We start from the raw sequence: 24,970 nt of genomic DNA, 5'->3' as shown, positions 1-24,970 counted from the left end.
AAAAAAAATTTTAGAAGTGAGTCACCGATCCAACGTGGTCCTTTCCCAGGCTAGATCTGAGGCATGGGGAGGGTAACAGATTAGCAGAAAGAAGGGGATGCTGTATATGGGGAAGGGGTCACTGGGTCACAGTCTACATTTTGTTTAAGATCAAGCATATGTGGTTCAGTAAGCCAGTGGGTGACCTACTAAGCATTCAACTTTCTACTTTTTTGGTTTTTTGGCCACACCACACAGCTTGCAAGATCTTAGTTCCCCAACCAGTGATTGAACCTGGGCCCACGGCAGTGAAAGTGCAGAGTCCTAACCACTGGACCACCAGGGAATTCCCAAACTTCCTACCATTATGTGGTATGGCAATTTAAACAGGACTACAGCTCTATTTAAGCAAGGGACCTATAACTTAGACTGTAAGTTCCCTGAAAGCAGGAGTGTATCCAAATTTATTCATCAATAGAGCTACAGCACCTAACACAGCAGCACATAGCACTTAGCATGTAGCACTCAGATATCATGAAGAATCTTGTAGATTCAAATTTGCTACAAATTCCAAATGTGCTTGAACAGACACAGAGACTAAAGAGCGGTTTATTATTTGTCATCAACACAAACATGATTAATAACAATTATTTACGCTAAGGCATGCATGGTATTGCTCTAAGAGCATGGGCTCTATCTAGAACCACCCAGACCTCAACCCAAATCTAGACCCTCTCTCTCACTTGATGTATGACCTGGGACAAGTTACCACAGTGTACATATCTGTAGAATGGGTACAATAATTCTTACCTCTGAATTGTTTTGAAGTAACATAGCATAATATACTTGAATACCTGGTGGTTGTCACCGAACAGTTGCTACTTAACCAGTGTTTCCTATCAGACTGAAGGACTGAAATAAAACACCCAGTGAGTCTCACGGTGCTGATTTCTACACGCAACAATAAGTGAGAATTTCACCCGAGGCTAGGAAGCCATAGAATCCCTTTCCTTTAAACCAAAGGCCATCATCCCTCAGGTTTATAGAGCGATCACAGGGTTGTGCATCTGTGGTTTCACTACAGCCATTGGGGGCCAGGTAGTGAATAATGATCAAAGACAAAGGAACCTCTTCAGCAGGGGAAAATCTCAAGGCAGATCAGCACACGACCACCACTGAGTCACTACCGGATGGAAATGAAACGTACTCTCTGTAACAAACGCTAAGGACCTGGAAACTCAAGAGTGATTTTGCAAGAACTGTGCCTTTCTGAGAAGCGTGAAAGGAAGATGATTCAAGAGAAGAAGGCCGAGTCATAAGCAACAGACAAAACAAGTTCTCTAGAGCATTAGCCATAGATGCTCTAGGAAACAATCTACAATCAACACTCTCATTAAGCGTTTCTCACTGTCAAGGCTTAGCTGGTTTGGATGAAAGGTGCAAGCGTGCTGGTTCCGTTGACGTCACTATGCCTTTGGGGGAAGACATTTAAAAAGATGTGAGTAGAAGGGCACACCTGACAGTAAAACTCTCCCATTGACACGAACAGGTGCATGATGCCAGGAAAGGTAGGCATAACCCCAAAGGCACGAAAGAGGGGGTCTGATTGGCTTCAACTTTCCAGAAGCCCAGAAAATCAGGCGGGGGGTACAATCAGACTCCTGCCCAACATCTGAAACATCGCTGGAATTGCACAGCTCAGGGCAGCTAGTATACTTAAGAGGCCCCCTACTAAAACTTGGAAAGCAGCCTTGAAATAATAGTAATAAGCAGCTAAAAACTCAACTTTACATCTGATAACATGAGGCTGGGAATGAAACATCAGGGTAATAGGTGCACGGTAGCCCACGAGAGTGGCAGTAACTCATCAGAGAGCTCTTGGCTTGCTGGGAGAATAAACACTCCTGAACTAGGTCAGATTCCTGATTCAGGTGGTATTGCCCACAGCAACTCCAAGGGGCCGGACCCAAGAAGGTGCAGATGCCCCATCTGACCTCAGGGGTCAAAGCCAAGGCATGTCCTAGTTTCTCCCAGTAGCCACTCCCAATTCTGTCACTCATGAACTTGCCCAGACCCTTCTTAAATTGCATTTATATATCCTGCCAGGACCACCTCTTGAGATAATGAGTTTTAGAAGACTATTACCTGTTGTGTTAAGCACTACTTCCTTTCATTGGTTACAACAAGAAAAAGCAGAATTAGCGGTGAAATAGCAGAAAGGCTAATGTTGCTTTCATCAAGGGACAATCTCGTGTGTGGAAATATGCAACAGCCTGGAACCACAAGGCATCTGAGCAGCAACTAGGAACTCGGGAAACCTAATGACTTCAAGTGCTTTGGTTGATGAGAGTCACTCAATGTGTGTGAGAAACAGGACTAAACAAAGGCATAATTTCTGTTAGAGTTACCTAGTAGAAAATAGCTCAAATGGCATGGAGTCCAGCAATGTTTTCAATCACAAACCCTGAGTTGATTGCAAATACACAAGGATCAGAGGTTGGTGGAAAGCAGTAAAATCTGCGAGGAGACACTGAAAATGAATACCATAGCACTCTGTGCAGTCAGGGATGCCATGGAACCTCCAGGAAAAGGCCCTACCAATCCTCAGTGGGGCATGGAGCTCCCACCCACTGGCTGAGCTACACTAAGCATCTCAGCCATGATAAGTCATATCTACTGCATACATTCTAATTGCAATATGGTACCCTGGGTTGATTCCTGGAACAGAAAAGGGACATGTGTGGGGAAACTGGAATGAAGTCGAGGTTTAATTAATAGCTATGTACTAATGCTAATCCTATTTTGACAAATGCGGTATTGTTATGTAGGATGCTAACATTAAGAGAAACTGGGAGACGCGTATGTGGGAACTCTCTGTACTATCTTTGCAACTTTTCTATAAATTTGATATTATTCCAAAGTAAAACGTTTATTTAAACTGCAAGAAATTGGGAGTTCCCTGATGGTCCAGTGGTTAGGACTCAGCGCTTTCACTACCGGGGGCCTGGGTTCAACCTCTGGTCAGGGAACTAAGATCCTGCAAGCTGCACAATGCGGCCAAGAAATAAAAATTAAAATAATCAATTAACTCATCTTAGAAAGAAAATAAATTACAAGAAATTTTCTTTAAGGCAAACATATTTCATGACTCTTCTGAACCACTATATTAGGACTTATATTTTAAAAACCGTCAAGAGGGACTTCCCTCGTGGTGCAGTGGTTAAGAAGCCGCCTGCCAATGCAGGGGACATGGGTTTGAGCCCTGGTCCGGGAAGATCCCACATGCTGCAGAGCAACTAAGCCCATGTGCCACAACTACTGAGCCTGCACTCTAGAGCCCATGAGCCACAACTACTGAGCCCACGTGCCACAACTACTGAAGCCCACGCGCCTAGAGCCTGTGCTCCGCAACAAGAGAAGACACCACAATGAGAAGCCTGCCCACCGCAACGAAGAGTAGCCCCCGCTCGCCACAACTAGAGAAAGCCCGTGCGCAGCAACGAAGACCCAACACAGCCAAAAGTAAATAAATAAATTTATAAAAAAAAAAACACCAAGAGTTTCTGTTAGAGTTTTAGAATCAGGATTCAAGGCAAAAGACATGAAAAGACATTTTTCTAAAGAAGACATACAAATGACCAACAGGTATATGAAAAGGTGGTCAACATCCCTCATCATCAGGGAAATGCAAATCAGAACCACAATGAGATATCACTTCATACCTGTTAGGATAGCTATCGTCAAAAAGATAAGAGATAAGGGGCTTCCCTGGTGGCGCAGTGGTTGAGAGTCCGCCTGCCGATGCAGGGGACACGGGTTCGTGCCCCGGTCCAGGAAGATCCCACATGCCGCAGAGCAGCTAGGCCCGTGAGCCATGGCCACTGAGCCTGCGCGTCCGGAGCCTGTGCTCCGCAACGGGAGAGGCCACAACAGTGAGAGGCCCGCGTACCGCAAAAAAAAAAAAAAAAAAGATAAGAGATAATCACTATTGGCAAGGATGTAGAGAAAAGGGACTCCTTGTGCACCGTTGGTAGTAATATAAATGGGTGCAGCCACTATGGAAACAGTATAGACGTTGCTCAGAAAACTAAAAATAGAACTATCATGTGATCCAGGAACCCGTCTTCTGGGTATACACCCAAAGAAAATGAAATCAGTACTTCAAAGAGCTATCTGTGCTCTCACGTTCATGACAGCATTATCCACAGTAGCCAAGATATGGAAACAACCTAAGTGTCCATCAGTGGACGAATGGATTATTTACATATGTGTGATGGAATATTACTCAGCCTTAAAAAAAAGAAGGAAATCCTGCCATTTGCAACAGTATGGATGAACCTGGAGGTCATGGTGCAAATATGACAGGCACGGAAAGAAAAAAACTACATGATCTCACTCATATGTGGAATCTAAAAAAGTCGAATACATAGAAGCACAGAGTAGAAAGATGGTTACTAGGGGTGGGGAGCTGGGGGAAATGGGGAGATTCTGGTCAAAGAGTACAAAGTTGGAGTGATGTAGGATGAACAAGTCCTAGAGATCTAATGTACAGTGTGATGACTACACTTAATAATACTGTAGTGAATACTGAAAATTTGTTAAGAGGGCAGATTTCAGGTGCTCTCTCATAAAAGAAAGAAAGAAAAAATAAAGGGAGGGAGGGAAAGAGAGAGAGAGAGGAGGGAAAGAGAGAGAGAAAAGGAGGGAGGGAGGGAGGAAACTATGTTAATTAGCTTCACTGTAGTAATCATTCCACCATTATGTATGTATATCAAATCACTATGTTGTACACCTTAAATATATACAATTTTTATTTCAAAAAATAAGTTTAAAAAAAGAATCAGGATTCAGCTGGATGAGAATTCCCTCATATGAACTGGGTGTGGGAGGGGGAGAAACACGTGTTAAAGATAAGGAAAAACTAAGTGGATATTTATCAGGATACGGAAACATTAAGCAGGACCACAGGAGACGTGGTGAGTCAAGTGTGGAGGCAACAAGTGTGAAGATGACCAAGACTGCAGTGACTCACCCCAGAGTCATCTCATCCCAGTGATAACCACGACCTTCCACAAGATGGGCCTCATGATGGACAGCAGGGGCCACGCTCTGTGCCAACACATATCCTCCCTGGGCACTATGTATTATAATTTACAGAACAGTACTTACCCTCGTAAGCCCAACAAGCCTAAAACAAATAAACAGCCTGAGAGGAAAAGACTAGAACGAAATCTGAGAATTCTGACATGATACCAAAAACATTATCAAGGTTTACCAAAATACAGAATAAAGTTACCTGTATAATTAATCACCGTTCACTGACTTACTAGAGTGAAGATACATTATTAGACACCATCGGCAAGGGCAGGCATAAAGAAATGAACTTTCTTATTCAAGAAGATTACAGAGATAAGGTTAGGCCAGAAAAGATTTAAGTATCTGAGCAGCATCAAAAAGAAACTGTTTCAAATCTTTCCAAAAGCAAAAAAGGAAGACCACACTGAAAACATATTGCTGTGGGAATTTCGGAATTCCCTGACGGTCCTGTGGTCCTGTAGGACTCGGTGCTTTCCCTGCTGAGGGTGCAGGTTCAATCCCTGGTCAGGATATCACGAATATCCCACAAGCCACTCGGCGCAGCCAGAAAAAAACAAAAAACATATTGCTGGTTAAAAGCTCTGAACCTTGGAGATCTGGGGGTTGGTGCCTAAAGATTTGAAAAATATAGTGATGTCGCTCACGGAAGAAAAAAAAAATGCCAAGAGCAATTTATGGAAATACAGCCTACTTAAATATTTTGGCAGGGGGTCAGAGAAACCATCAAAATGGACAATACTGCCTGTTAACCCAACTCATACATTCCAGCTGAAGGTACAAGAGGTTATAATTACAATACAGCTCCAACTACAAGCCTGGTTTTGACACCTAGAAATGGATTCCATTTCCCTATCAGGAGGGAAATCACTAAAAATCAAACACTCAACCAGGCCAACTGCTTTCCTACAGACCCTAATCTACGCTAATCACTGGGTCAGGTCATTAGATCACATTCAATCAACAACACATCCAAGAATAAAAAGGTTGGAAAAAAATCACCAATTTGTAAAACACCAAGCATTTTGCATTTGTTGATAATAAATCAGGTCTTTGTTTTTAATGAATTTAGTTTGCACTAATTGATAACAAAGCGATGTATGAATGAATCCACTGTGCATGTGCATTATAGGTTTTACATGCTTGTGAGCAAAGACAAATATTTTAGAGGGAAACAAACGAACACAGCAAGGCATTCATGGCTTTAGGGCAGGCTTGGCCGTTAGCAGAGCAACCCTGGCACTTTGCCTAATCTGAGTCTTTTTCCTATTCTTGTGAACGAAATAGTTAGGTCCACTCTTCTTCTGGGAAGAAATTCTGTCAAACCAAGTGACAACCTTCACTCTCTATCAATCTGTACCTCTAATGTACTGAGGGGTAATAATCCAAAGGCCACATAAACACAGAGTTTGATTAAGTGACCCAGTTCTGTGCCAACAATGTTAAAGAGGACTTATTACTAAAGACAGCTACATCATTACCCTTTTCTACTCCTGTAAGTAATTAAAACCCTTACTTATATAATTTATACCAGCTTCTGTGGGCCAGAGTAATTTCAGATCATTCTTAAGCGTTTCTTAATCCCAACACTGGAATTGAAGGAACACGACTCTACTTACAGTTTCGAATGTCACTCCAGTCGATTTTAGAGAAGAAAGGATGACAGCAAAGGCCTTCAAACTTCAGTCTCTCTTTCTGGCCACACAACAAACTTTGGATCAGATCAAGTAATTCACTGCTAACTTTGGGATCATCTGGAAACTTCAAAAACCGCTATTTCAAAAAACAATAATAATTATTATTCCCTTAGCAAATTCAGTTTCTCATGTCTCCAAGTTAAAAAAGTAATTCTCGTATACGCAAGTTTCTTTCTTTCTTTTTTTTTTAAGAAGGAAGTTTTATGCCCTCTTAACTTGGGACCAAAGGCATGTTCCCAAAATAAACAGCCTATTCATATCAATAGGCCTAGCTCCCTTGCAAGGAATACCCTTCATAACTTGATCCCTGTACCCTCTCCCGTCTCATCTAGCTACACTCCCCACCTCGCTGTTTGCCAACCAACAATAATGAGCTATTTAAAGCTGTCTGAACAAATCACTCTGTCCTCTCTGCCCAGAAGGCCCTCCCCAACCTCAGCCCCTCTTCCCTGCCTACCTCCCAGCCTCCCTCTCCCACCCTATCACTCACTCCCTCCTGCGTGCTCCCCGTGTTCTGCTTTTGCACATACACGGTGTATTTTGATTTGTGTGATGATGGAGAAAGAAGGCCGAGAGGGCCTTTCTCCTTCTTGCCCAGAACTGCAAACCTGGTACCTAACACCTAACAGTGCCTAGTGCAATTCACTCGTTACTGAATGAATGGATGGAAATGAAGGAAACAAATGAGCCCCAAGCATCATCTCAGGGGAAACTTTAACTCAGGAGTAGACTCAGGAATGACAAATAATGTATGTATGTATTAAGCATACAAAAGTTGTACTATACATAGAAAAATATGCATTAAGCATCCCAGGAAGAAATTGGATGATATATAAAAACCTGTGAAATACATTCTTCTTCCTTTTGGTTGAAACTAAAACATAGATATTCATCATATCCTTAAGAAATGGGCTTACTATAGTGACAAATACAGTTATTAGAAAACAGGTTTAATTCTACTTTATGTATCTATTGCTGTATTTCTAATCCATGTCTTTGACTTTTACTACCATGTTTGACAGCCAGCAGTACTAAGCAGTATTGCATATAAGAACATGGATTTCAAAGCCAGACTGCCTGTGCTATTTTGGGCAAGTTACTTAACCACTCTGTGCTCTGGCTTCCTCCTCTGTAAAATGAAAATAATAATATCATCTACCTCACAGGATTGTTTGAGGATTAGCCAAGTTAATGAACTATATTTCACAAATTTTAAGACTCCCATTTTATTCACATTTGACAACACTGAAATCAATGAAATATCCTAGATTAATGGGCAGCAGTTTTTCTTTTTTAATGGTACATAAAATGATGGCATAAGCTTATAATTACTGGCAGCTGAGAGTCAAGATAATACAATTAATAAAGCATTTAGAACCGCTTTTGGCGTAAAATGCTATATAAAGTAGCTGTTGTTATTATCCAGAACTGCTGGTTTACATTATAAACTTTCATTCGCACAATTTTAAATGACATTTCTCAATATTACTTCAAAATCTAATAATGGCTCTTTACCTGGAAATTCATGATGTTGTTGAAGGTTCTGGCTGAGGTTCCCTCAGTGAATGGGGACCTTCCATAAACCATCTCATAAGCAATAACTCCCACTGACCACCAATCACAGTCTAGGCCATAGGCACCTTTTCCATCCCCATTCATGACGGTCAACACTTCAGGGGCCATGTAATCTGGGGTCCCAACTGGGAGTTTGGCATTCACCTGGAAACCCATAAATAAAATGAACACAGCAAATTTTCAATTATCCTCAAATGGATTACCAACAGACATAAGCTGATTTGCCACTGATTACTATTCTCCCAGGCACTTGAACTTTCTGTCAAGTGGCACAGCATCAGGAAAAGCAAATGATTCACTAACTTTAAAAAAAAAAAAAAAAAACACATAATATAATCCAAAGGCAAAGGGCCCAGGGTTGTTGATGATACATACATTTAGTTACACAAATGAGAATTGGGTATATACCTACAAAGGAAGATGTCGTTCCTGATACATCTTACTGATATGACAGAACTTCTCTTACGTATGAAAACAGTAAAACGATAACAACATGTAAAGATGAATCTAAAAGATCTACTCATTATTGAAAAACTGGCAGCTAGCTGGCAACACAATACTGCAAGCATGTGTTATATCTCAAGTTTAAATATTTGGAGTCAACATTCCTATTCGGCCCACCCGCAGGGCAAGACATGATAAATAATTTCTACCAGAGGTCAAATGTTAATGAGTTCATTTTCCTCACCCCGAAATCCCGTTTCTGTGGTTCCTTCCCCACTGTTCAGAGACACAGAGCCCTCCAACCCTATGGTACCGAAGCACCTGACCTTGACAAAGAAATATCATGACAATGTACGAGGTCTTTTTATAAAGCTAATATATTCCATTTAAAGAACTGTCCTTATTTCTGAGAATTTGTCCTTCTGACTGGTTTAGTGTTTAAACATACTTTGTTTCTTGAAATGATGCAGATGAAAAGGGTATGTTTTCTGGCCCTCACCCCCACTCCTTCCTGGGCAACCTAGTAAGCTGGCAAACTTTTGGTCTTCAAAATTGTCTTGAAGTTTTATTGAATCATGAAATTTGAAGTCTAAGGATCACCTCTCTAACCTTATTCCCCATCAAAACAGAGAGGGCCTGTTTTGGGTTGACCAGTTGTCCAATAACCCTACATCTAAAAAGGCTTCTCTCACAGCACCAGCTACATGGTGCAAAAGAACTCTCTCCCCATTAAAGGGTGTTAACTGCCCCTGAGTGAGCTGAGAGATTTTATAGGTATGGCCACATACCTTTAAGGCTGGGCTTTATATCAAGAAAGTCAATTTGCTTTGCTTTGCTTTGCTTTGATTTGAATGGAGATTGAGAGGAAAGTCAATGTTTAGAGAAGATGCTAAGAGGTCTCCTTTCCCCAGTGATGAAGACCCAAGCTCTTCCAGCCCGAAACTTTAATCTGGTCTGTTCCTCTGCCTCAAAGACCCATTGTTATAGGAAACAAAATCATTGTCCCTACTCCCTCTCTTTTCACCCCTTCCCTCAGGCCCATCACAGGCTTTTTTCAAACCCTAAACCCAGAAAGCAGTGCAATACTGTTATTCTTGACACCAGTCAGCCATCACTTTGAGCAATAGGGCTTCCACTGCAAACACATGCCTGGGAAAGTTAGATGGTCATGCCACCCAAGAAACCCACAGGCCTGTGCTGAGGGACTAAAGTGAGGAGAGAGGAGAAAATATTTGGTCTGACAGGACACCTTAAGCTTGAGGAACTGAGGGTAGCTTTGGTCAAGGGGAGGCCTTGATTTTGGGAAGCTTGAGCCAAGACTTCTGTCTTTTAATGTGTGTGTGTGTTAATGAGCTCAGCACAGAACTGAGATTAAATTACAAGATTTTGGAGGAAAAAAAAAATCCTGAATGCTGACAACTAGAAATAAATATCTTTTTTTTAAATTGGGGTATGGTTGTTTTACAATATCTTTAAAATATCAAAACAAGAGAAGGGAAACTGTAACATCTTGGTTTGACTAGGTATTGGTAATGCCACTGTATAGTTGATTAAATGCTTACCCTTTATGCCTAATTATTTTGCAAAACCATTAATACACAATCCTCAAATATTCATCATTTCTATGTATTAGATTTTATTTTATCATCACACTAGATTGTTTGGGGATATTCAGTTCTCCTGAATATCCTTAGGAGATGGCAGCTCCCAGGGCTTGGTCACTTACTCACAACCAAAGAATTGAAAGGAAGTTGACTGGGTCATGTTTATCAGCACGACCCAGCAAAAGGTATAAACTGTCAATGCCTCATTTTCAAACTAATGGTTAGACTTACCAAAGAGTTGGATAACTCTGCAACTGTTTTTGCCCCATAACAGGTATGTGATTATACACATTTATGTCTAACAATTTTGTAAATTTCCAAAATTAAAAAAAAATTCCCTAGCTTGCTTTCTGTAGTTCTCCTACCACAGTAATTAATATCAATTAACAAAGACTTTTAATGAAAATTAATGGCTCCTAAGTTTCCATTAGTTACTGACCTCCAAGTACATTAAACCTGTTCAACATGTAATCTGACACATCTTGATAAGGATTTTGCAAGATCCTTTCACTATCCTCTGGTGGCAATTCACAGCCAGCTACTCTGGGTGAGATATTAAAAGTGGGACCGTGTACTAGGAGCACAGTCTGACTGCAGTATAACCATCTGACAAGGCCCCAGTTTTACTGAACTTTAATTTTCCCTGTATTGACAGGGAAGAAAATACACCAGTTCAGGAGGAGACAACAATAAAATGACTAGGAGACAGAAGAGTCTGTCACATTTTCGAGAGACAGAGGGTTGAAAAGAAAAGAAAGGAGGGAAGGAGGGGATTAACCCAGCAGATTCTTTTACAAGCAGAAAGCAGATGGAGAAGAAGGTAAGAAAACCAGTCTTCCTCCTCCCAATCCCCTTCCTGTAAAAATGCTTATACGTAAAACTGTTTCAAACCTAACTTTACTCCTCTGGCTGCCCAGGGTAAACATACACCTGCAGAAGCAGCCGGAAAAAATATTCTCGCTATGTTGTTCCTCTCATGGAAAAGTAATAAAATCTTTTCACTCCTCCATAAATCTCAAAAAGGGCTATCTCCTATGGGTTTCCAACTGCTAAATGGTAGTGATTATCTCTTAACATGTTATATAATGCTCTTTATTTATAATCTCCTTACAACTGTTTTCACAAGGGCTGAGTGAGACAGACTGGAACTGTTAGCTGTTTGCCATTCTCTGAGATTCTAATAAGGTGAAGTGGGTGACATCTCTGCTCAACACCCAAACTTCCAGGCAGTATGGTCCACCTGGAGGAACATAATGAAAATACTCCCAAGCAACATTCTGGCTAAAAAGCTTAAATATAAAGACAATGGAAGATGGGAAACTCAACAGATCTAAGACCAAATATCCAATATTTGATATCCAATATCCAAATATCCAATATCAAATATCCAAAATACAATGACCATATGACCATATGTGGCAGGTGGTAGGGAAAAGGATGAATGGATTTCAGGTAACATGCAACAATTTCAGCAAGTGTGAACTATATTTTACATAGTATATTTTGAGTACTAAAAAAAAACTTTTAAAACCTACTTTAGACCTATAAAACATTCTATTTAAAGGAAACACGGTTCACCCACCATCGCTGATCAAAAATACAAAAAAAAAGAAAAGTATAATTCTATATCCATACTTGATCTAGATTGCAAATTGTTGATCTTTTATAACATAAGGGCCTTTGCACTTAAAGCAATGCTAAAATTCCTTCTCATCTGCTTGTCACATTCTGGCCCTAAGAGCACAAAGTGCTGGGGAGGCTATTCTCTAAGAGGAGAGGAGCTACAACATTCTCAAGTGTGTAGGACTGAGGGCCATTATCTCCTTGACCATCGAGAGGCAAATAAACCTGAGTGCCTCCGGAGGCTCCCCGCCTGAAGGGAGTGTTGCTACCGCTCGCAGAATTGGAAAGGGCAGTTTGCAGCACTGAAAAATAGACATTTAAAATGAAGAGGAGTCCTGTCTCTCCACCGAGGGCTCTGAAGACAGCGATTCCAGATGCAGAGATAGGACCTTACTCTTTATTCCCATTTCTTTCCCAAGCAGTGACTCTAGATCATAACGGGAGTTTTCTCAGTAGGTTTTCTTATCGCAAACACACATTGCCAGCTCGAAGGGATAAGCCTTCTGATGCTTCTCAGTCCACAGCCGAGGTTCTCCACCAGGGGTGATTCTGTCCCCCAGGGAACACTGGGCAATGTCTGGAGACATTTTGGTTGCCACAACTGGAGGGGAGGGTGCCTCTGGCGTCCGGTGGGTAGAGACCAGGGATGCAGCTAAACATCCTACAATACACAGGACAGCACGACCCCCAACAAAGAATTCGCTAGACCAAAATGTCAGAGGTGCTGACTACATATCTAGGCTTCATTTTATTTCTAGATGCCTGATTTTATTAAGGTCATTAATGCAAGGTATAGGTTTTTGAATCCCAGATGATAAAACTTTGCATGATTTAACTTTTTTTCTGTACTTCATTCCACTAAATTGAATACCTAATTTTTCATGCCTGTTTCTTCTTTTTTTTGGTCTGCACTGGGTCCTCATTGCTGCACGTGGGCTTTCTCTAGCTGTGGCGAGCGGGGGCTACTCTTGGTTGTGGTGTGCGGATTTCTCATTGCAGTGGCTTCTCTTGTTGTGGAGCATGGGCTCTAGGCACACGGGCTTCAGTAGTTGTGGCTCACGGGCTCTAGAGAGCAGGCTCAGTAGTTGTGGCTCGCTGGCTCTAAAGCGCAGGCTCAGTAGTTGTGACGCATGGGCTTAGTTGCTCCGTGTCATATGGGATCTTCCCGGACCAGGGCTCGAGCCCGTGTCCCCTGCACTGGCAGGCGGATTCTTAACCACTGCGTCACCAGGGAAGCCCTCACGCCTGTTTCTGAACTGCACATAATTTTTAAAACATAAAATTCTTTGATACTCTAATCTAATTATTAATGTAATGATCAAGTGTAATAGATTATAAGCACATAATCTGAGGGGGGGGATAAAAAACAACCAGTGCTAAGGTGGAAAAACCCTGACCTCAGACAAGGTAAGGAGCCTGTTTTTCCAAGAGCCTGAATCTGAAAGAAGTTATGTCAAGTGGGCCTCAGATCTGCAGAACAGGGAGGCCAAACCCTGGAATGCAAACAGTTAACAAAACCCGGATCCTTTTCCTCACATCAACATAATAATACCCACCTTTCCTCCAAGGAACCTGAGGGAAAAAAAGGAAATTTTATATATTGCCCTTCGTAAGGACTAAACTCTCAGACCCAGGAGGCATTCTGAAGAGCAGCCACCCCTCACCTCTTCATTTCTGCATTTTAACTAGACCCAGTATTTTCTAGAGGAAGAATAAAAGCCCAAGTTTCTAAGGATTTGTCCAGATCACCAAGTGATTCAGTTGGGAAGTTAGTCTTAAAATCTAAGTCAGTTTTTTCTTAGACTTACCATTTTTTTGCATAGTTGACCTGAAAATTTACATTTTAGTATGTACCAACTTTATTAGGTTTCTAAATTCTAATTTTCTTTTACTTTATCTTTTTCCTAAAGTATTCTCACTCTTGACCTCAATAGCTACCCTCTTGCCTTCCTATTAGCACATGGAATACAGCTTAATAATTATTAGTATGTGGAATACAGCTTAATTTTTACCAAAGGTCCAGGATTTAGAATCGACATTTTGAGTACTTGGTTCTTAATGCTTAATGCTTGGTTCAAATTCTCCGGTGATTACTTTCAATTTCATTGCATAGGAAATAGAGGATTTGAGATAAATAAGGTTACATTTCATCAAAATATTTAAAGTGAAAAAGAAAATGTAACAGAAGACAATCTATTAACAAGCAAGGAAAAAGAAGGGAAAAACAAAATAAGCATTTTCCCATCTTTTAATCCAAACTATAAGAATGTTTCTAAAAATGTTTTGTAGGGTATTAACAGGTATTTTACATAAAAGGGTACCAGATCAAGTAAGTCTGGAAAATCGCTCTGTGTCCCCATCCCCACCCACCCTGCAGAGAAATCATTTCACACACTGACAGATGAGGGCTCCAGAATGTCGCTCAACTTTATCCCGTGTTTTCCAAATTTACGAGGACCTCAGAACACTTTGTAGTATAAGCTCTATTAAGTTATCTTATTCTATTTTGTTACCATCTTATTTGAGTTCATTTTAGCAGCTGATCCAAAATCCACCAGCTTGATGTGTCCCATTCGGTCAATGAGGATGTTCTCGGGCTTGATGTCTCTGTAAGAAAATCAAGGCCACAAATTAGTGTTATCTTCTCCGTGACAATCATCAAGCAACTGCTAACCTAGGATCTTGCTTCAGCCACGAATCTTAGTGTCTGTGGTTTTGCCATACAGACCTCCCTACTGATGGACATACATAATAAGCATTTTGCAAAACAAATTTAAGTAAAAGAATGAGAGAGAAAGAATAGAAGGGAGGGAGGGGAGAAAGAGAGGGAGGAAGGAGAAGGGAAGCAGAGAAGGAAAGGGAACAAAATAAATGTTATTAGATGGATTATTTCTCCTCGAGACACACATTTTACCTCAGGAGAGCTAAGGCCACAAAAAGCTAGGGGATGTGCCCAAGGCCATGTGGCTAGTCAGTGGAAAAACTGAGACACTATTCAGGATTTTGCGGTTCCTGGTCTAACCATCATTCCATTCCCACAACATTCTCAGATGCTCGTAAAACACTAGCTGAGTGAAGATGTAAAGAAACACTCTTCAACCGAGGATGCGGGGGCACACCTTTGTCAATTACTAACGGGCAAGGTCAGAAGTACAACTACACCCACTTCTGTTCCTCCGGGATAAGCTGCCTCCTTGCACAAATCAAATTCAGTTTTCCTACCACAGCACCCAGAGAACCCATGCAAGAGTTCCCGGTCTTATTAGGCGCATTGACAGATCCTACCAGCAAACGTGAGAATGTCACAATTTTAGATCTATTTCACCATTGAATGGGTAAGCTGAAACATCTGCCATTTTGGAAAATTTGCTTCCAGTAAATTATGGTGAAGACGGGCTAGAAATTGGATGAAGCATTATTTTCATGCTGAAATCATTCACTCTATTTTAGGAACTCTTAGGTGATACAGACAAATCCCCAGTCAACTACCAGAGAGCCTCACTTACCGATGTACATATCCCATCTGATGAACGCTGTGAACAGCCAAAATGAGTTCAGCTAGGTAAAACTGAATCATATTTTCATCTAGTTGGTCCTCATATCTGTTCAAAAGTGACAGCAAATCCCCTCCAGGCTGATATTCCATGACCTGTATAGAATGCCAAAGTTATTAATTCTTCATACACCCAAAAAAGGGGGAATGTTCTCAATTGGATCCTCGAATACTACCTGACATGTTATAATTACAATGTCTCCACAAAGCAATGAAGATGTATGAGACATACTGTAAGTCATGTAGGACAAGGTCCCTGCCCTAAGGAAATTACACCCGTTACCCAAGAGAATCAATACAATGAAAGATGAATCCTAAACGCCATGTGCAATGTTTGCAAGGCAAGCTTGAAAAGTTGAATTAAATCTACCCACTCACCCACCCACCCAAGTAGACACCCCAGACATTCCCTGGGATTAGGTACATAGCATAGACAGAAATTCCTGGAGGGCAAGAAATCCTCTTGCATCCTTTCTGCATTTCCCTCAGCACCCAGCAGAATATAGGAGATGGGCAATAAACATGATACAATCTATTCCTTAAACAGTCAGTGTGGAAGGCAACCTGACCATCTCTGTTAAAAATTTTAAGTGTGAACATATACCCTCTGAACCAGTAATTCTGCTTCCGATGATTTATTTTACAGGAACTTACAATAGTTTGGAGATAGACAGATAAAGAGATTCAATGAAGCATTGTTTGTAACATGGGAAAAAGAAACCCTGGAAATCACCCAAACAGCCATCACTAAGAGACTGCTAAAATATGATGTATCTAAACTATGGGACAAGAGGCAGATACTAAAAATGAATGGACTCGATCTATTCATTCTGCCATGGAAAGCCATCTATGATGATATATAGTGATGCCCTAAAGAGGATACGGTAAAACTTTTTTGTGATTAAAAAAACATATATTACATTTGTTAGTATATACTTAAGGGAAAAAACCTGGAAGAATATAAAGTACAGCCTCAGGGAAAATGTTTGATTAGCAAAAGAAAGTCTTCCACCCCAAGAAACTGAAATCCTTCCTCCGTCTGATGAACCGGGGGTGACATTCCTGAGTCGACACGAGGCTTGGAGGCTCATCTGCCCAAGAGGCTTCAAACCTCAGCCCGGTGACTTCACCTCTCTGCCTCTCAGTTTTGTCCTCTGTAAAATGGGGATAAGACTGAGTCCCTCGCAATGCTGTGCCTGGCGGCCACGAGATCCTCCACTGCTGTTCGAGTCCTTTCCTTTCCCTGAATTCACGGCACCATCCTCTCCGCTCTGGCTGGGAGAAGATGGGACCCATTTTGACCGTCTCTGCATCCACGTCAACCCCTCCTGTCCTTTGCTCTGATTTCCCATTTTAAAGTGTGGCTCATAGCCACACTTTAAATGTCTTTTATTTTAAGCTGTCTCAAACCCTTTCTGGAAAGAGGCAAGATTCAAATAAAAGTCTTTTAAAAAAAAAAAAAACACTAAATCTCACAAACCACTGCATTCCAGAAGCCAACTCTGGGATGTGAATTCTCTTCATCCTCCTCCAAACTTCTGTTTGCTTTCAGTCCAGAATTAGAAGAAAGTTCTAGTCAAGTAAGATATGGAGCATCTGCACACGTCCCCAGAGGCCCCAGGCTGGTCCAGTAAAGATTCTGCCTAGCACCAGGTCAACCCCACACCGGGGACCCTGGGAGGGGCCAGTGACTTGCATGCCCTCCCCAAGGGCCCCTCGTCACCTGGCATCTTACACGTAGCAGATACTCAAGCAGATACTGGACAATTTGATCTAAGGTTCCATTTGCACTGCAACTGCTGGAAAAGAAAAAACTGATTTACGAACTAACAAGAACAGCAGCACTGAGAAGGGGCGGCAGCTGACATGCAGACTTTATTTTCCCCAAAGTCTTGGCAGACGTAAGCTGCTCGTGCCGGTCCTCAAAGAGCCAGCAGGAGGCACCTGGCTGCCTGTAGCTCACCCACGTGTCCCAGCCTGGTTCTCCACAGGCCCTGGGTACACGGGTGAATGCTAATTTTTTACATCTGTTTTAAATATATATTGTCATTAAAAAGGTCTTAAATATCCACACACACAAAGAAAATTCACACATAATAATGGAAGTACTCATGCTTTTAGAACCAAAATGTCTTAAAATATAATAAGAACAATGCATATTTATGACGACATGTTGCAGTTATAAATTTTCTAATCGGGCTCTATTAAAGATGTGAAAAAAATAGAACGGCTTGCGAGTTTAAGGCTGAGAAAGTCAAGCATGTAGCAACTGCTGGCCACTTTTAAGAGCTCACGAACGGACCACTATTTAACACTTAGCGGTGACTCCTGAAGATTCTATTTATAATGACTCGTGAAAAATAGTTCAGAAAATCAAAGCCATCTCTTCGAAAGGCAAAAAGATACATATTCTCTGCTCCTATTCAGAAGATCCAAATTCCTAAGCTGAAAATCCCCGCCCAAACTAGATTAGTCAAACAATTTTGACTGGTCAAACAATTTTCCATTTCTTCAAAAGCGCTCATTAATAAGCAACAAAAATGACAATAGCTGCTAGGCAGCATGCTCTGCAACATGAGGTCAAGAAAGATGTACTAAATGACAAACCTCCTTATCAAAGAACCTAATCAGACTTGACCCACCAACAAGATTCTAGATTACCATACTGCAAATTCCAACCGTACACCATTAGGAGAATTTAGCTTGGGCATTTACTGGGTAAATTTGGCTACCCCAAGATGTTACCCCATCCCCAAACTATCTTACCAGGGTACAGTCACTCATCCTGGGATGAATGGAGCCCAAGGGAAGATAGCTTGTGTGTGGTCAAGCCAAGCTTCATCGACCTTGCTGTTGAGGCTAAGAAATAATAAAGAACCAGGACTTGGACACTTTCAGAAAACACTTTTGCACTTTCAAAACGGTACCAGATCAAGGGGCTCCAGAAAAGGGAATCCTTCTACACTGCTGGTGGGAATGTAAGTTGGTGCAGCCACTATGGAAAACAGTAGGAAGGCTCCTCAGAAAACTGAAAATAGAGCTGCCATATGATCCAGCAATCCCGCTCCTTGGCATATACCTGGACAAAACTCTAATTCAAAAAGATACATGCACCCCTATGTTCATAGCAACACTATTCACAGTAGCCAAGATATGGAAACAAGCTAAATGTCTGTCAACAGATAAATGGACAAAGAAGATGTGGTATATAAATACAATGGAATCCGACTCAGCCATAAAAAAGAATGAAATAATGCCATTTGCAGCAACATGGATGCAACTAGAGATTATCATACCAAGTGAAGTAAGTCAGAAAAAGACAAATACCACATGATATCACTTATACGTGGAATCTAAAATGTGACACAAATAAACCTATCTATGCAACAGAAACAGAATCACAAACATAGAGAACAGACTGGTAGTTGCCGAGGGGGTGGGGGGAAGGATGGAGTGGGAGGTTGGGGTGAGCAGATGTAAGCTTTTATATATAGAATGGATAAACAACAAGGTCCTACTGTATGGCACAAGGAACTACATTCAATATCTTATGATAGGGCTTCCTTGGTGGCGCAGTGGTTGAGAGTCCGCCTGCCGATGCAGGGGACACGGGTTCGTGCCCCGGTCCAGGAGGATCCCACGTGCCGCGGAGTGGCTGGGTCCGTGAGCCATGGCCGCTGAGCCTGCGCGTCCGGAGCCTGTGCTCCGCAACGGGAGAGGCCACAACAGTGAGAGGCCCATGTACCGCAAAAAAAAAAAAAAAAATGAAAACAATAAATATCTTATGATAAATCATAATGGAAAAGAATATGAAAAAAAGAATATATATATATATGTATAACTGAATCACTTGGCTGTACAGCAGAAATTAGTACACTGTAAATCAACTAGACTTCATTTAAAAAAAAAAAAAAGAAAAAAGAGGCTCCAAAAGCGTCACAAAGCAAGAGTTTTCAAGTCTTCATACCAGATGACATGCTGTAAACCAAAGACTGGGGTCAGCAGAGCTGATGAACAAATTAGACCAAAGTCACCACCCAGCCTGTGCCAGTCCATTCACAGCATTTGGATTTGCCCCCAAAATGACTCCATGCCTGATTTTTACTATTCAGAGATGCCCAGGGAGGCAATGTTCCCCCCAGAAATGTGGCTCCTAACCCAAGAAAACTGGCAAGTCCTCTAGGGCAGAGCTTCTCAAACCTGTGTGTACACCAGAATCACCTGGGGAAGCACTTTTTTTAAACGGATAAAACACATTCATCCACATAAATATGTGAGTGCCTATTATGTGCCAGGCACTATTCCAGATATCAGGAAAACAGGAGGGAGTCAAATAGACCAAAATCCCTGCCTTCGTGGAACTGTAATTCTAGTAGAAAAAAAAGAAAAAGAATTCAGCAGTATGAAAGGGTAAAGTATGTCTCTTCCTCATCTCAACCATTCAGGGAGCTGGCTAAAAACGTGGAGTCCACGGACCAACCCCAGACTTCATGGACAAGCTCCAGGGGTGGGGTCCAGGAATCTGCATTTTTAAGGAGCTACTGGGGTGAGGCTGATGCAGCCAACCCAGAACTTATTTTTTTTTAATGTTTTCACTTATTAGTTTCTTTTTGTTTGTTTGTTTTTGGGTTTTTTGGGCCCACTCTGCATGGCATGCGGGATCTTAGTTCCCTGACCAGGGATGAAACCCGTGCCCCGTGCAGTGGAAGCTCGGAGTCCTAACATCCTAACCACTGGACTGCCAGGGAGGTCTCCAGCCAGCATTTTATTGAGACCCAATGCTGATGAGGCTGCGGAGGCATCATGGGTCCTTAACTGCAACTAAATGACACGCTTCTACAGCAGAGGCGCCCCGGTATGAAGCCTGGCTTTAATACACCCCTCACTTCTGCTGCTTACATTTTTCCACTGACTTCCTGGAGCCATTCCGCGTATCAAGACAAGATCACTGGCAACAAAGGGCTGGAACATAACCAGTCCACGAGCACTGAAGCTACGATCCTGCAGGCCACCCCAAGAGTGATCACCAAGGCATGGTAATCAGAGACCAGGGAGACGAGAAGACGGAAAACAGCCCTACAGTGAAACAGCCCTGAACGATGTGACAACCCTGCAGATGGCAGAGAAAGCACAGCAGCTGACAGACCAGCCCGGCTTGGAGCTATAATGGACTTGCTCTCTTAAAGCAAAGACGGTCCGGCCAACAGAGACAGACCCTTCTGAAGGCAGCAGCTGCAGATGCTAATTAAAGGGCAAATCTTACATGTGTTCGGTTTGGAAGCAGCAGCGGCTTCTCTGCTGGCGTCTGCATCTATACTCCGAGTGCTGGGATGGTAATTCCCACCAGTTGTGTTGTGTCTGGAACAAAGGATAAATGTGTGTATTTGTTGTGTGTGCGCACGCATGCACATACACACGCATGCTTGCATGTATGTGTGTGCATATCGGGGTAGATAGGTAATAGCTCTTTAGCGTTCTATCCCAATCTGCATACTGGTGTCATCAGAGGCATGCCGTGCTGGCCACATCTCAGAAACGTGTCCTTGAAATGCCTGCACTACAATCAGCAGGACGGAAAGTGCCATGAAAATGTAAGGATGCTACTGGCATCATTACCCGCCCTGCCCAGTGTTCGTGATCTTTGGCACGGGGGAGGAGGGAATGGATACTCCAAGCAGAGCGGCCCCTGGCACAAACCCTAAATTATTCTTTTTGAAGGGCAAGGTGACCAAGAGAAAAAGAGTGAAGGCCCTTTATTTCAGAAAATACGAATCCCAGCCTGAGTCATCCTTCTGTTCAAAAAAATCCTCATTGAGCATCAAATCATCCAGAGTCTTGGCAAGAAATCGCACACTCAAACTAGGTAACTGAGGACATTAATTGAGGAAAAGCCTATTTGTAAAGGTGTGGGTGAGGTTAAAGGAAATGAACATGGGATGCTGAGGCACCCCGGGACTAGTAACAGCAGGGGAGTAGGTACCACTCGTTGGCCTGAGAGGGCAAGGAAAGGGGTCTCAGGTGTGTACACTATTACTGAAGAAACAGAAGCAAGAAGCAGTAACCAGAAACTAGCTACGGCTACAGGACAATGGTTCTTCAAGTGGGGTCTCCAGACCAGCAACAGCAGCATCACCTGGGAACTGGTCAGAAATGCAAATTCCTGGGCCCCACCTCCACCCCCACTGGATCAGCAACTCTGAAGGTGGGCCAGGCAAACCGGGACACCGTAGGAAAACTGTAGCCCCGAAAACGGTGGGACTCTAAATGCCCTCACTGCAGGGGGACTTCCTGGTGGTCCCGTGGGTAAGACTCCGTGCTCCCAATGCAGCGGGCCCAGGTTCGATCCCTGGTCAGGGAAATAGATCCTGAATGCATGCCGCAACTAAGAGTCTGCATGCCGCAACTAAGAAGCCCACACGTCACAACGAAGAACGCACATGCCGCACCTAAGACCGGCACAGCCAAAATAAATAAATAAATATTTTTAAACAAATAAATAAATAAATGCACTCACTTGAAATATGCCTCAAAAGACCAACACAAAAAACAACTACTTCAGAGAGTCCGCCTGCCGATGGAGGGGACACGGGTTCGTGCCCCGGTCCGGGAAGATCCCACATGCCGCGGAGCGGCTGGGTCCGTGAGCCACGGCCGCTGAGCCTGCGCGTCCGGAGCCTGTGCTCCGCAACGGGAGAGGCCACAACAGTGAGAGGCCCGCGTACCGCAAAAAAAAAAAAAAAAAAAAAACTACTTCAAAGGCACTGATAATTCAAAGAACCTCCTGAGGCAATAACACACTCAGCAACTGAATTGGAGTCAATAAGACATATTAATATTTCATTTCACCCATGAGAAAATTGAAGCCGGTAAGGCCAATGACTCCAGAGAGACCAAGCAAGGTACAGGAATAAAACAAGAACCTATATTCTAAGTAACAGCTTCCTTCTGATGGGCAGCTAGCTTGTGAAGCAACCAACACTGGTGAGTTTTGAGACATGCCTGAAAACTGCATCATCTTCCCCAAGAGATCAAAACAGCACGTCTCGTTGTCACAATGACCATAAGCTGCTGTATTTCACTAAAACAAAAAACAACGAAGTTGTGCTTGTTAACTCTCTCCCACCCTCAACGACAGCAGAGACTGGCGATCACACAGGCCATGGGGTCACTGCCTAGAAAAAGTCCATCTCCAAATGACTCCTACATAGGAAGGGAAGTGTCCATGAAATTGCATGACTGTGGTTGAAAGCAAGACAGGAAATAGAACCACAGTTGCGTTAGAAACAGTTTTAGATGTGCCAGTATAAAGGTAATGAGGAAGACCACCAGAGGTTGAGCTGGGGGCCTGGCATCTAACCCCATCTGTTACCTACGAAAGTAGCTGTTTTAACCTCTGTGCCAGACTCTAACTTATCCCCCAAATACATTCTTCCCTTCTCCCACAGTAATAAGAATGTTAGCTGGATACAGGCCATGCAGCGAGACAGTACACACATGTACACATGCGACGAAGTTCTGGTCAAGAAGATGTGAGAGGAAGTGATGTGTCCCACTTCCACATCATCCCGTGCAGAAGGAATCTGCTTGCTCTGCCTTTCTGCTCTTCTCTCCTCCCAGCCACGTGCAACACAGACATGAAATGGCCCAACTTCAAGCACGTCAAAAAGGACAACATTCTAAAGCACAGGAAGCCACAGGAGGGAATCATCACATATGACAGGGTTGCCCCACCCTGCTGGGGGTCTCTCTGTTACATGACCTTAGGCTATACCTTAACTAATACACCCATGTGTGCAACTGGGGGAAAAGACTTTGGGAATGAACAGAGGGAAGCTGATGTAAGGTCCCAGAAGGGAAAGTAGACTCGTGAGGCAGTAACAGCAGAGCACGGGCAGACTGAAAAGACCCACAGAATGAAAAGTATCAGCACAAAGCCAGGAAGCTTTATGAATCTCACAAAGAATTTAGCTACAACAATGCTACAAGTGGTGAGTTGCAGAACAATGTTTTCTTTGTAGAGATCAGCTCCTTCATGGAAGGACCCTGGGGAAGGCATCTGTTAAGCAGAACTGAACAGATTTCATCATGAACCAGATCAACAAAGTACTACTTCCGTGGGCCACCTGACAGAATACACGACTCGCCTTGTTATATGGAACCAGACGTTGACGGACTTTGCTATGATTTTCTGTAGCCAAAACTGGAAAGCCACACTCATTGGTATGCAACTACGAATGGGCAATTTCTAACCATCAAAACTCAAAAGGATCCAAGTTCAATTTCCTTGCACTGCAATCCAAATTTTAAAAATCTCACTGGGTCTGCGTTCAATTACATACTTGGAGAGCAAAACTCACACTATTAACGTAATACAATTTCCATAATACCTTGAGTACATTTGTATGTAAATCAAATTTCTATGAAATTATCATGCATTCATCCAATAAATATGTCTTAAGCAATAACCTGGGGAAGCTCTACTGGAAGCAAGGGAGAAATCATCCCTCTCCTGGTGGGGGGCGTAGCCTGGTGGAGACAACCGCCCCCCATTCACGAAGAGGAAGTACAGGCTGCTCTGAGCGCACAGCAGAAGGGAGCCCCTCCCACGGCAGAAGATCCGGGAAGGGTTTCTGGAGGAAGTCACATCTGTCCCAAGCCCAGAAGGAGAAATGAGAGTTAGTCAGGTAAATGTGAAAAGACGGGAGAGTGAGGAGAAAGGTCAGAGGCAAGTTCAAAGAACCAAAGGAAGCTCAGGGTGAATGTAAAGTGAAAGGAGAGAGATGTGAGCACTGAGGCTGGAGACATCTGAGGAAAAGGCCTCGTAAACCACACGGAAGAGTCTGGACTTCATCCAGGGGGCAGCAGGGAGTCTTGAAGGGTTTTAACAGCGCGATGGCTTGGCTGCAGTGTGGAGAAGACCTGGGGAAAGAGCAAGACAGATGGCAGGGAGAACACTTAGGAGGTTGTTGCAGGAATGCGGGCAAAGGAAGATGGCGGCCTGGACTCCCACAGTAAAAACAGCACTGGAGAGAAGAGATTGCACCGAGAAATACACAGGAAATGGAATCCTATTTTTTTCATTGATTTTTTTAAAATTTTATTTATTTTTAATTGAAGTATAGTTGATTTACAGTGATTCAGGTGTACAACGGGGTGATTCAGTTCATATATAGATAGATAGATAGATAGATATATAGATATATATGTATGTTCTTTTTCAGATTCTTTTCCATTATAGGTTATTACAAGATACTGAATACAGTTCCCTGTGCTATACAATAGGTCCTCGTTGTTTATCTATTTTATACATAGTATTGTGTATCTGTTAATCCTAAATTCCCAATTTATCCCTCCTCCCCTTTCCCCTTTGGTAACCATAACTTTGTTTTCTAAGTTTGTGA

At 42.6% G+C, this 24,970-nt stretch overlaps 1 protein-coding gene across 1 annotated transcript in view; it reads right to left on the bottom strand.

The window, feature by feature from the left end:
• The window catches only part of CIT (citron rho-interacting serine/threonine kinase), a 180,501-nt gene that overhangs the window by 131,023 nt on the left and 24,508 nt on the right, over positions 1-24,970 (bottom strand). Inside the window, exons 6-9 of the mRNA XM_089894498.1 lie at positions 15,523-15,665; positions 14,530-14,623; positions 8,286-8,489; positions 6,693-6,846 (exon numbers count right to left, since the gene is read on the bottom strand). Coding sequence (XP_089750624.1) covers positions 6,693-6,846; positions 8,286-8,489; positions 14,530-14,623; positions 15,523-15,665 — 595 coding nt within the window. The remainder of the gene's footprint in view (positions 1-6,692; positions 6,847-8,285; positions 8,490-14,529; positions 14,624-15,522; positions 15,666-24,970) is intronic.

Source organism: Delphinapterus leucas, chromosome 14 (genome assembly GCF_059928025.1).
Source record: "Delphinapterus leucas isolate spDelLeu-1000000601 "Yukka" chromosome 14, BTC_Dleu_Yukka2, whole genome shotgun sequence".
Taxonomy (NCBI): Eukaryota; Metazoa; Chordata; class Mammalia; order Artiodactyla; family Monodontidae; genus Delphinapterus; species Delphinapterus leucas.
The sequence above is the reverse complement of the archived record's forward strand: the minus strand, read 5'-3'. Positions and strand labels throughout refer to the sequence as shown.